The sequence below is a fragment of the Meriones unguiculatus genome, chromosome 10 (genome assembly GCF_030254825.1).
Source record: "Meriones unguiculatus strain TT.TT164.6M chromosome 10, Bangor_MerUng_6.1, whole genome shotgun sequence".
Lineage (NCBI taxonomy): Eukaryota > Metazoa > Chordata > Mammalia > Rodentia > Muridae > Meriones > Meriones unguiculatus.
The window spans coordinates 103110624-103123935 of record NC_083358.1 but is presented as its reverse complement, the minus strand read 5'-3'; the positions used below and the strand labels follow the sequence as shown (position 1 = coordinate 103123935).

General features: G+C 47.4%; 1 protein-coding gene across 1 annotated transcript in view; it reads left to right on the top strand.

Annotated features, from left to right (window-relative positions):
- Casq2 (calsequestrin 2) overlaps positions 1–13312 on the top strand; it is a 60800-nt gene that overhangs the window by 38079 nt on the left and 9409 nt on the right. Inside the window, exons 6-8 of the mRNA XM_060392967.1 lie at positions 514–644; positions 1836–1881; positions 9324–9378. Coding sequence (XP_060248950.1) covers positions 514–644; positions 1836–1881; positions 9324–9378 — 232 coding nt within the window. The remainder of the gene's footprint in view (positions 1–513; positions 645–1835; positions 1882–9323; positions 9379–13312) is intronic.

Here is a 13312-nt window from a genome sequence, read left to right as displayed (position 1 = left end):
TCAAGGTTGGTAACGGACATTGAACCCGAGCAGGTTCCATGCTCCGGCTTAACCAGTCATGGACAGGTGAATGGATTGGCTTTTGATTCTGGTAACCTGTGTGCTCTAATGGTTTCCATCAATTGCCTTTTCCCTCCAAATTAGTTCAGTGAAAGCCATCCAGTGAGCATGCTGTCTTACCATCTGCTTGCTCTGCCAGCCCTGGCAAACACAGCAGAGGGAAGAGAATCACGCACTTACATTCTCCACTCTTTATTTCAACCGTTCCTTGTCATGCTTAGACTCTCATTCTCCAGATGGGACTTTTTCTCTTGGGCCTTCTTTGATTGAAGATGAGTCCATCCCAAACCACAGGTGGTATGAATCCCTGCTACTTCAACATTTAAGTTGAAATTACCCATAGGACCTCACATTGCTGCCAAAGAACACAAGCACCCTCTCTTGGGTAGAGAGCCCACTGCTACTCTACACTAATGTTCAAATGAACCATTATCTGATTTCTGCCTGTTACAGGTCGCAAAGAAGATGTCCTTGAAAATGAATGAAGTCGGCTTCTATGAGCCATTTATGGATGAGCCCAATGTCATCCCTAACAAACCTTACACAGAAGAGGAGCTTGTGGAATTTGTAAAGGAACACCAAAGGTGCTTGAGATGACACGTGGAGGCTGGGGGTGGGTGACAGGGCCAGGTAATGGTTAAGAGCCTCTCACTATTGACAGTCCAGAGCCATGAAGAGCAACCACCTAGAGTAAGACACCCAACAGAACATAACTGGCCAATGTGGCCTTGTCAGTCATTGATCAATATCAATGCCATGTATTACCACCTCCTTCTAGCTTGTACCCTTACCCCTACCCCTACCCTGAGCCAAAATAAGATACAGGTGAGACCCTAGACTTATCAAGATAATATCCTGTATGTGGAACCACATTCCAGGTGCTTTATGGGAGTAATTTTGTTTACTTCCCAACCTTACTGAGTTATTATTTTTCTCCCAACATCACAGGCCATGGGATAAGGTTGATCAATGAAGTAATATAACGAGGCATGGTTCTACACATTCTATAGAAAATTTCTGGAATAGTGGTCTTTTCTAGGACTTGGCATCTGTATCAGGGCTCCACAAAGTATTTTTTTCACTGAAGAACCACATGGTAAATATTTAAACAGTTCTGGGGGCCTTTGTCACAGCTGCTCAGCTCTGGGCTTCCAGCATGTAAGCAGCCCGTGCTCGTGTGTAAACAAATGGGTGTGGCTGGGTCCCAGGCAGGGCCTAGGATACAAACAAGAGGCCTTGGCCTGGTCTGGCCTACCAGCTAGAGCCTTTTGCCTCTGCCTGGGAGGAAAGAGCTCTCTGAGAATATGGGCTATCATCATGGACTCACCGTCTCTCCTCCCTGACGTGGACAAATGTGTCCACTGAACCCGAAGCAATGTGATCCCAATGCCTGGATGGCCTTTCTCTCTGCAGAGTCAGCACTGGCATTCTACATTTGAATAATTGTTATCTGTCCCATCTCCTTGCTCTGGGTTGGCTCTGGGATTTCAGGAGGGGTCCCTATCCTTGAGGAGGGGACACTAGGAAGGTGCTGTGTCCATTGCCTCTGCCAGTGCCCATAAATTGGTGTGCCTTGGATCAAACAGGTCTACGACTAGGTTGAGTGGTTTGGACCTAGCTCTCTCCCGACATGGCAGGTGAGAAAGCTCTGTGGGCAGAGGTGGACTCAGGGCTCTTTAGGGTCAAGTAGACGAACCAGCATCTCATTTACACTGGGCTGAGGCTCATTTTCTGCTAGGGTAATCCCTACTCAAAAATGTTCCTCTTTTTTTCAGGCCCACCCTCCGTCGCCTGCGCCCAGAGGACATGTTTGAAACATGGGTAAGGAAGTGGCAAGGGTGCCTTCTAACGACCAAGTCTTACTGAGTAGGGTGGGCATCTAGAGAGGGAAGTATGGAGAACATGGACGGCTTCATGCTCCTATGAAGCTTGGGTTTCTGTGGGTCCAGTGTGATCCACTTGAATACTACTCACATTCATTTCCCTTAGTTCCCTGCTTCCACTCATGTGCCACCAGCAACCTATAGGGCAGCAGAGAGGAAGAGGCCCAAGTCTACAAAGTCGTAGCGATATGGGTTCAAGTTCAGCAACTACCATTCAGTACTAACTACCCTTGTGTCTATGTCATTTCTGACTTTTGTTTCCCCAGTTAAAACAGGGGCTTTTCATAAGGACAAGAGAGATGTTGTCCTAATGTTGTTTTCATAAGGACAAGAGAGATGCCGTGTTCCCGGCATGACCAGGTGCTTGGTTAATGAATGATAGCTTTTCAAAAAGTGTCAACTGGAGCCTATAGAAGGCCTATAGAAGCCAGCCCCCACCCCCACGTGGCTTAAATAGTATCCAGAGGCTTCAGAGAGGCACCCTTCCGCACCTCAGCTTCACGTGGTATCTATGAACAAAAGCAAACAGAGTCCGTGGGACATTTTCTAGGCTGCTGTCCTTTCACTTAGACCTTTCTAGCTCTCCCAAGTGATCTAGGAAAAACACTATTTTAGCCAATTTTACATAGAGAAACACTTCCATCCTCCTAGGCTAATTACTCAAGTACACATAACTAATGAGCATTAGTTCTTGGGGTACAAAACTATCTGAACCTTAATCTCATATTTTCTCCTAAAGTGGCCATGTCCTCACAGGTTGCTACTGTGGTATTGGGCACTAAGATGGAAATATTTGTTCATGTAAGATTTAAATTCGTAGTTGAGTGTCATAGATGAACAGGGAGTAACTTGACTCTCCTGGCATCGGACTTGCTTCAGTTTCTGAAGGCATGGCGAGCAAGGAACTAACCTTTAAAGGGCTTGTTATTGAATGTAAAGGAATATCAAATGCCTGTAACATTTGGCCAACCTTCTGACCTTCCGACATGATGTCATCTAGAAAGATCAACCTCCAGAAGCACACGATCACATTAAAAAATAAAAATAAAAAACAAACTAATAAAAAGCAAAGCAACACTCCCCCTACCCCAAATAAATCTTATAATGTTTTAAGGAAGTTTATGGTTTTGTCTCAGATCTCATTTTAGCTAGCTAAACATGTCCCCACATGGCCTGTGGGCTATAAGATGGACAAGCCAACATCCCCTTTAAAAATTGTTTTGCTTTGAAATAATTTCATATATAAAAATAATGTGAAAATTTTTATTATCTCTTCACGCAGAGTCCTTAAATGTTGATATTTTATCACCTTGTTTTTTCTCAATCTTCTCATATATATAAATATGTTCATAAGTAAACACATATACAAACTTGTAAATATATTTCTGTGATATTTGAGAGTTCTGTAGCTGATACAGAATCCCAAAATACTTTAAGAGCTTTTCTCTCATAGCCATGGTGATCAAAATCCAGAAATCAATATTCATCTAACTGTATAGAGCTTACTCAGATTGGCCAGGGGTACTGCTGGTTATCTTTTATTGCAAGAGAAAGCCTTTTATTTTATTTTTTTTCTAAACCCTGTCCCAGCATCTAATGCAGATTCTGACATTCATATGTGGTTGTTGTATTTCTTCACTGACCTTGAACATAGAACAGGCTTCTAGCCTGTGTTTCAGAACATGAAATAACATTTTAAATTGAGAATACTCCTTGCTTTTCTCATCTGTGGTGTCTTCGGTACTTTTCTTTGTTTCTTTGTCTCTCTCTCTCTCTCTCTCTCTCTCTCTCTCTCTCTCTCTCTCTCTCTTTCTCCAAAAGCCATTCTTGATTCCTAGACTCTGGGAAGAGACAAAACACAACTGCAGACACATTCCCACTCCTGAGACTCTCCCGTCTGACAACATATCACAACCCGAACCAGGACCTCCACGGCTGATCAGACCCTGAAATCCGTCCCTCTCAGCACAGGCAGAGGTGGGGGGAACATGTCTGCCTGGCCCTGCCAGGACTAGCTCTCAGCTTTCTTTTTACTTAGTAAGTTTAATCAAAAGGGAGAAAAAGATATGTAGAATGGTTCATTCCTTGCCAACATTGCGCTGTGGGCTGGTCACATGATCTGACCAGCCCTCACTCAAGTTTCCAAATAGGGAAGGGGACAGCACAGGTCCTTCTATGTCCATCTTTTCCATCTTTGAAAAAGAGAAGCAGACACCAGTGGGCCTGAAGGACTTCTGAGGAAGTCACTGGGGCATGCTATGGGGGACTGCTTCAAAGAGCAGCATCTCCACATGGGCTGCTGGGCCACAGCAAGTTAAACCACAGATGTTGTAGAAAGGGACCGGTTCATGGACTTGGTCTTCACTTAAATTCGCTCTTGATGACATTACAAATTAGTGGCTTAGGACAGGAAAGCTAGCCTGGCTAAAGCCTGGTTTACCTTTTGCCCTCTACAGATGTACTGGATTTTAAGACAACAGACCACACAAAAGCATACTGTATCTTATCACCCAAGAAAATGGCTAGTGCTGCTTTCTGTGTGGAAATCTAAGGGGAATCCATGGTTCATAGTCTTCAGAAAACTTCAAGGTGCAGCCTGTCCAGACCCAGGGCTGGCCTGTCATTTTTCTGAGCCTCTCTTAACACTTGTCAATAGCCAGGGTCCTTGGCAACTTCCCATAGAGGATGAAGGCACTTTTTTGAGTTGGTAGACGTTAGTAACAATCTGTTACGTTATGATAAGAAGAGGCTGATAAAGTGAGGGCTGCTTTCTCAGATTTAAATGCTGAGGATTCTTTTTTTTTATTTATTATAATTTATTCACTTTGTATCCCCGTTGTAGTCCTCTCCCTTCTAGTCCCACCCTCCCTCTCTTCCCCTGTGCCCTTTCCCTAGTCGGGGAGGAGTTCCTCCCCTTCTATCTGACCCTAGCCTATCAGGTCTAATCAGGGTTGGCTGCATCATCTTCCTCTGTGGCTTGGCAAGGCTTCACCACCCAGGGGCAGGTGAACAAAGAGCTGGCCACTGAGTCCATGTCAGAAACAGTCCCTGCTCCCCTTACTAGGGAACCCACTTGGAAACTGAGCTTCCTATGGGCATCTTCTGAGCAGGAATCTAGGTTGCTTGGTCTTTGATTGGAGTATCAGTCTTTGCAGGCCCAGGTTTTTGGCTCTGTTGGTCTCCTGTGGAGTTCCTGTCCCCTCCAGGTCTTTCTGTCTCCCTCTTCTTCCATAAGGTTGCCTGCACTATGCCCAAAGTTTGGCTATGAGTTTCAGTATCTCCTTTGATACCCTGATGGGTAGAGTCTTTCAGAGGTCCTCTGTGGAAGGTTCCTGTCCTGTTCCTTGTCTTCTACTTCCAATGTCTATCCTGTTTGCCCTTCTGAGTAAGGTTTCAGCCTCTTCCCTAGGGTCCTCCTTGTTGTTTAGCTTTTTTAGGACTATAGATTTTAGTATTTTTATCCTATATTATATGGCTAATATCCACTTATAAGTAAATATATACCATATGTGTCTTTTTGCTTCTATCCCACTCAAGATGATCAAATCCTGAGGATTTAATAGAAGAAATAGTCTCAAAGCCTAACACGTGGGGACAGGGGTTTTGGGGGAGGCTAAGCTAGTTAAGGCGTTTGCTGCACAGGCCTGGGAACCTGGGGTCCCCCAGAACCCACATAAAGGTGAGAGGAGAGAAATGACTCCACGAAGTTGTTCTCTGACCTCCATGCATGCTATGGCATGCTTCCCTTTTCACATCATGCTCAAATAATAGTAATCATCATCATGATCATCATGATCATCATGATCATGATCATCATCATCATCATCATCATCATCATCATCATCATCCACAGCCCCAAGCCAGGACATTTATTGTAAGGCAAGAACATACAAAAAGCTGAGAAATCTACAGGAGGGCATTGCCTAGTGGGTCCCACATCCTTGCTTATTAGAGTCTGGAGCTTGGCCCCAGCATACTCAGGCCCCTTTTTAGCCCCTTTAAGCACATTCACAGCACGCAGCAGCAATGAGCTTATTCACAGAGGTTGCCCTGCTCTTCACTATTGCTACCATGGTCTATATCTGTATCTCACTCAAATTCATGTTTTGAAAACCTGATGTCAAATTCGGGGCCTTTAGAAGATGACAGGTCACCGTGACAGAATCTTCATAGTTGGGAATTGATCTTTGAAAGAAGCCCCAAGTGGGGCCTGGTGAATCATGCATGTTCTCCCAGAAGGAGGCTAGTAAGGCCACTGTGTGGCCTCCAGCCTGGGCTACATAGTGAATTTGGGGCCAGCTGGGGCTACATAGGGAATTGCTATCAAGAAGAAGAGGAAGAAGAGGAGAAGGAGGAAGCAAGCCCTCATCTGACACTAAAGTCATTAGTTGAGAAGACCTTGGACTTTCCACCCCCAAAACAACGAGAAATAAGCTTCCCAGATTCCTGTTGTTGATAAGCTACCTTACAGCAGACAGGGGGGACTAGCACAGAGAGCTTTGGGCTAGACAGAACCAGCTAATCCCACTTATGCCATTGCTAGCTCTGTGGCTTCTTAGTGTAAGTCACTGGGATTCTTTTAGTTTGTTTTGTTTTTTCGAGACAGGCTTTTCCATGTGGCCTTAGCTGTCCTGGACTTGCTTTGTAGACCAGGCCATCCTCAAACTCACAGAGGGCCATCTGCCTCTGCCTCCACGAGTGCTGGGATTACAGGCGTGCACCACTGTGCCTGGCTGTCACTGGGATTCTTTAAGTACTGAATAGGAATATGCTGTGCCAGAGCCCGTGTATTCATATCCACAAAGGCCTTACGTAAAGGGGTGGCCAGTGGTAAATATTGTTGCCATTTTGGTGACTGTTATTTTAAGGCATAGTCCTTTCTCCCAGGGAGCTTATCTTCTGGCTGAAGAGGGCAGATTCCTCAAATCAAGAGAGACCTTGCAGCTGGGAGTGGTGACATATCCCAGCGTAGGAAGCAGAAGAGGGTGGGTCTCTCTAAGTCTGAGGCTAGTCAGGTCCACATAGGGAGTTCTAGGTCAGCCAGAGTTCCATGGTGAGACCCTTTCCCAAATAAAATAAAATAAGCAAAAGAGAACTTCTACGCCACATCGAAACTTAATGCTTTGTAAGCTAACCTAAACTTAATAGGAAAGAAGGAAGAAAGGAAGGAAGGAAAAGGAAAGGGAAATAAAGGAAGAAGAGGGAGGATTTGATGCAGATGCAGCACCGTCTAAAGGCCAGTCATGTCATCTACAGAGCCTAGGCTTCTGGACTCAGAGGAAGCCTCAGCCTGGCCCCTGACACGCTTCCTCCCTGTGCGTGCTGGTTTTCACCAGCCAGTTGACTCATGGACTTGCACATGGATTCTTGCTTCACGAGTTTATTGAGGAAAGTTCCCAGCACCTAGCAGGGCCCCTGGTCTCCACAGGTGCCTGACACCGGCTCATGCCTCGCATCCCTGACATGCCTGCACAAAGCCCCTCTGGGCCTCAGTTACGGTGCTCTCCCAGGGCCCATCTCAGCCCAGAGTGGTGACAGGCCTACCTGGAACAGCCTGTCAGAAAATGAATATGGATTCTTAATTTGAAAACCAATTTCCAAGTGCAGTCTAGAAGGGCAGGCAGAAATGAAGCCTGCTTCGCAGAGTTATGGGTGCCCAATTCCAGCTGATGACAGGCGACAGAGACACGGGGCCGCCTAATGAGACCTGATCGGGATAGTCTGTCTGGCGATAATAGCAAATGTACAGCAGTGAACTCTCTTTCTGGTCACTGTCGGGTTTTCCTAATAACCTGGTGCACACACACACACACACATGTCTGTAACATTCAATTCCCCAGGGAATCTGGCCGACGCAGAGCCCACTCTCTTGTTTTTAATAATAATATTTTCTATTTAATCTATCTGAGAACTTTTGGAGGTTTTTGTTCAGCCCAAACACAAAGGGGAAAAATTAGCATTTAGATAGGATTGTGGCGGCATTAAAATCAATCGAAATGGAAACAGGGGTAGTGGGGGTTGGGCCCCCATAGGATGACTTTGACATGACACTAGGTTCCCAGTGAGCACCTCTCCCGTGGCAGCCGTCCGTCATCAGTATCCACTCGGCTTTGTCTCTCCATCTCATAGCATGGAGTCCCCCGAGGGTCACATTTCCTATACGCGAGGCTGCTCCAAAGGAGGCTGCTTCCTTTGCTCTTCCAAAGGAAGAGGCTGCTCACCCTTCCTTCTCCAGTAACAATAACGCGAAGGTGGTACAGGCAGGTGGGCTTCCCCACCCAGATGTGCAAATACGAAATGCTCTTTGCCAGCTGATTTGCTTCTCGGTTTGCTTTCCTTGCTCTGACATTCCCTCCCCAGCGATGTCCCCAAACCACCAGAGTCCCAAATTCCAACCTCTTCTCGGAGCCTCTCACATGCGTGGCAATGTGTCTGTTGGAGACTGGGGGGATGGCTCAGTGGTTAAGAACACTTGCTGGTCTTGCAGAAGACCCGGGTTCGATTCCCAGCGCTCCTAGCAGGCCACACCCAGCTGACTGAAACTCTAGTTTCAGGGGCTCTAACGCCCTCTTTGGCCTCTTTGGACCGTGCACTCATATGCTATGCAGACATATACACAGACAAACACTCATCCATATTAAAAAAAATTAAAAAAAAAACAACTTTAAACCATTTTTAAAAGAATTGCTATTGGCCTGAAGTTGAGATTAGAAAGGGCTCCAGGGAGACGATCTGGAGCTCAGAGTCAGCGCATCAGAAGGAGTACCTGATTTCCTCCATGGGTTCTGCATTGGTTGAATCCTCACTTCTCATGTGAACACCAGTGGCCCAAATCTTAGTTGCACTGAGGGTTCCTTACTGCCCTAGGTGGGTTTTGGATCTGCCAGCCATGCTCAGGAGTCCCTGTAATCTGGTCCATCCCCGGTGATATCTCCTGGTGGGGAACCTCAAAACTCACATTTGCACAACTATCTCGGAAAGGTCACATTCCCTAGAACTGTTTCCAGAGCTTTGGTTGCCCCTGGAGCCTCAGCCAGACTCATGCTCTTCGTATTTTCCCTTTGCTGCTGCTCTCGGGACTCACCAGACTACGGGAGTGAGACACGTTTATTGCTGACTCTTGTCTGTTGTCCTGTCTTACAAACCCATCGATCCGAGTCCGTTACCAAAGCTCATTGTGCTGCTGCCAGCCATCGGATCCGCACGCGTTTCCTTTGTGTGTGCCTGTCCCGCTCACGTGAGCCTCCGTGTGAATTCATTCTCCATGCCCGTCCTCCAGCCCCTGTCCTCCCTTCCCTGCCAGCTTCCATGTTGTTGCCCCTGATACCCATTTGTGTTTCTCCCCTCCTAAGAGGAGCCTTTGACTCTTTCCTCCTTCAGGAAGACGACTTGAATGGGATCCACATTGTGGCCTTTGCGGAGAAAAGTGACCCAGGTAGGACACCTTCCCACCCCGTTCCCGCCCGTTCCCACCCTGAACCAAATCTGCTTAGCCCTTGGCAGGAACCGGCTTCTCACCTTTCCAAGCCCCACAGTTCCAGTTCAAGGGCACCTGGCAGGTATAAGTGTGTCTTCAGTGGTCAACTCAGCTAAGAAAACAATAGAATGTCAAAGAAAGCCACACAGCTGGGCGTGCAATCCCAGCTTTGGGGACAAGAGCATCAGCAGTTCAAGGGCAGCTTAGGCAACTTGAGACATTGTGTTTAACTACTCAAATTGGGAATGAGCACACAGGGAGAGCACTAAAAAAAAAAAAAAAATCCCAGTCTTACAGGGTAAGGGTGAGGGTGTGTGTGTGTGTGTGTATGTGTGTGCGCGCGTGGAGCTTCTGTTCACATTAAATGTTTATTTGTCAGTTTATCACCAAACCTATATAAATTAATCCTACCTTAAGATAATGATAAGGGATGTGTTCCCCCCGTAAAACATCATCTGTGCATAGGAATGGCCTAGAGACATCTACCCAAAAGTGAGGACAGGGTAGAGGAAGCAACCTGCTTTTAGAGTGCCAATGACTGTCTGCCAATGGAAGGGTGACTTCTGTGTTCTTGCGCTTGGACAGTGTTCCCTGGCTTCCCTCTTAGGAACGCCAATGGAGAGAGAAGGGTGAGAACAATGACTTTTGCAAGAGGCAAAGTGTTAGTTTCCCCTGACAGTGATTCACAAGGCAGAGCCTCCTGAGGGAAGGAGGGAAGGTGAAAGTGCAGCTAGGAGGAATGTGATGTGTGGGGAGGCCTGGAACAATCCAGAATGCAGTCAGGGAAGTTGAGCTGCCGTGAAGAGTCGGAACAGGGGTCCCAGGGCCTGACAGGTGTACAGCTGTGATAGGAATGGCCACCTTGGGTTGGTTCAGACAACATCTTCAAAACCTATGGTTTTATGGGGCTCTGCTCTGGGGCAAGTCATGGTAGACCATCAGGTGTGGGGACCACTGCCTCCGGAAATGCAGACTTATATGGTGTTTGTCCGGAACCTCGGGGTAGGGCGCTATTGAGAGACGAGCTCCAACAGAGATTCCACCCAGGACTGGGGAGTGCAGGCCCAGCATGCATGAAGCCCTGGGCTCCATCCCTGGCACTACACAAACTGGATGTGGTAGTGCAGGCCTGTGATCTCAGAGGTAGAAGGATGGGAAATCCAAGGTCATCCTCAGATACTCGTTAAATCCAGACTAGCCCGCGCTCCCTGAGACCCTGTCTCCAAACAAACAAGCAAATAAAAAACAAACAACCTCAAACCCCAAACCAGCCAGCCAACCAACATCAATAAAAAAAGACCTTAGCTTGTGACTAGGAAACAGAGTCAAAAAGTTTCAACCCAATCTGAGAGGATACAGGGGCACTTTAAAGAAGGGACCTATTGACTCAGCCATCAGTGTAAGTCTGATTCCTCACGGTGGCTTGACAGGGCAGGTGCCCAGCAAGTGTTTGGGGAGTGAGTACTTAGACTTTTTAAAATCATGTAATATTTAAAACCAAGACAACCCACACACTGTAACAGTCACTCTTTAAAAATAACATCTGAGTGTGGTTTATACTCACAGGGCTGTGCAGATGTCAGCGCCATATCACACTGGACCTTTACCAACAATTCTCACCGATAGTCACTCCCATTCTTGACCCTCTCCATGAACGACAACCACCAATTGCTTATTATTGGTCTGTCTGTTCGGGATATTTCATTTATATGAAGTCATGTAATATATAGACTTTAATATCCGGCATCTTTTAGCATACTGACATTTCCAGATATATGTACAGATATATAGTCCCACTATATAATATCTATCAGTACTTACCTGTTTTTAAGATTGAGTAATATTCTATCGCATCAAAACCGAATGATCTGATAGCTAGTCTTTTAAGTGTCCATGGCTGTGCCAGATTTCCCATCACAGACTTCCAGAGCTTCCATGCTCCTCAGGGGGAATCTAGGTTTTTTGTTTTTGTTTATACTGTAGTGTCAGCTGCTTTTTACAGATTCTGACTACCCTCAGCTCCCAAGGTTTACAGGCTATAATCACGCAGCATCGGATCCTTGGTGTTGTGTGATCAGAGTAGCTACTGGCAGCTGCCTGCTGGCAAGACTCCAGGGGGCTTCCTGCCCGTCCCACTGCCCCCTTCCAGGGTTGCAGGGAGGCCAATCTGGCCTCTGGAACAATGGAACAAAGAGGTCTCCCCAAACTGCAGAAACCTGTTTGACAGAGATTGCGGCAGTAATGAATCAGGCTTCTGAAACCACTTCCACCTCCTCCCTGTGCAAATACCCCTGGGCCCTGGAGCTCTGCCCTTTCTCCAGATCCCAAGCTGGGGCTTGTCCCTGAAGAACAGAGCCCTCCTGGGAGGGGAGGTCAGGAACAAGGCCTTTCATCGGCTAGCCCAGAATGCCTTCCAATTCAGGGTTCTAACTGGAAGCAGCTCTGACGAAAGTTCCTCACCTCAACTCGGTGGTCAGGCACTATTTACCTGCTGGGCCTCGGTGTGCAACCTGAGCTCCGGAGGCCCGGCTGCGGTCCTGGAGAGTGCATTCCTGCAGACAGCTGCTCAGATTCCCTTGCTCCTGTAATAGGTCACCTGAAAGCTTATGGCCTACGCAGGCTGCACCCACTTTCTGAAAGAGGAAGGTGATAAGTCCAGGATAGCAGATACTTCTTAGAGAATGTCCCTCCCTGTTGAGGAGCTGAAGAGACATTAAGCCTGGGGCCACGCTGTGAGATGCATACAGCGATAATTATTTATTATTTTGGTGTTGGATGAGAAAAGTGAGTCTTAAAGGCTAATTGGGCCACATTGCTCAGGGTCTGTAAGCCAAGGTCAACACTGCAGTCAGGCCTGTTATAGCCAAATGCAACAGGAGTAATGATGAAAGTGACAATGACAAGCCCGGCATGGTGGCGGCGCACTCCTTTAATCCCAGCACTCTGGGAGGCAGAGGGAGGTGGATCAGTGTGAGTTCAAGGCCAGCCTAGCCTATAAATCAAATCTAGGACAACCAACGCTACACAGAAAAACCTTGTCTGGGGAGTAGAGGGGAGCTAAGTGGCAATAATGACCATTACTGCGGGAACAATCGGACAAGGAAGGTTTAATTTTGATTCTCATTTTTACACCTGAGGCTGAGGGAGGTTACCGGGCTGGGGAGCAGAGAAATGGAGTGAGGGCTGTCTGGCTTCCCAGCCCACACCCTTAACCACAAGGCAGGCCGACGACAGCCAGGTGATCGTTCCTTGCGCCTCCCTTCGTCTGCGCTGTCCTTCTCCATCCCTCCACCCTCAACCACAAGAGAGCAGAGTCGCAGACAGTTCAGGGGTGCGCACCAGATCACAGGGTTAGAGGCATGGCAGAAAAGGGAAATGATCTCCTCTGAGGGCTCGTCTTGGGTGTGGGCCTCTCTATGATAACCCTTCCCAACAGTGACCCAGCTGGTGGCAGGCTCGAAGCTTGTGCAGTGGTTGCCTCAGGGCGAGGGACGACAGGAAAGGGACAAGGGCTAGTAGATCAAAAGACCGTGCCAAGGAAGCAAGTCTGAGCCAATCAGTTGGCGGTGTGAGCATCCCATTCATGACAAGTCATCCTCCTAGGGACCCCTGATGTTGCTTGTTGCAGACTGTGAACTTAGGGTACAACAGTGACCTGACCCCCTCCCCCAAACTTTACTTACAGCTCTGACCTTTCCAGACAACGTTTGTGTTTCCCCTTGGCACAAGGGTGAGAGCAGGAGGGTCTCCCTGGCAGGAGTCCTTGTCTGCTCTCTGGGCTCTATAGCATGACCTGTAGGCTTTTCTTGCTGTGAGATCTCATCTCTGTGCCTACAGGCAGACCCGGCTGGGAAGGACATTAGGACATTCCTAGACCCTCCGTATTTTTCCA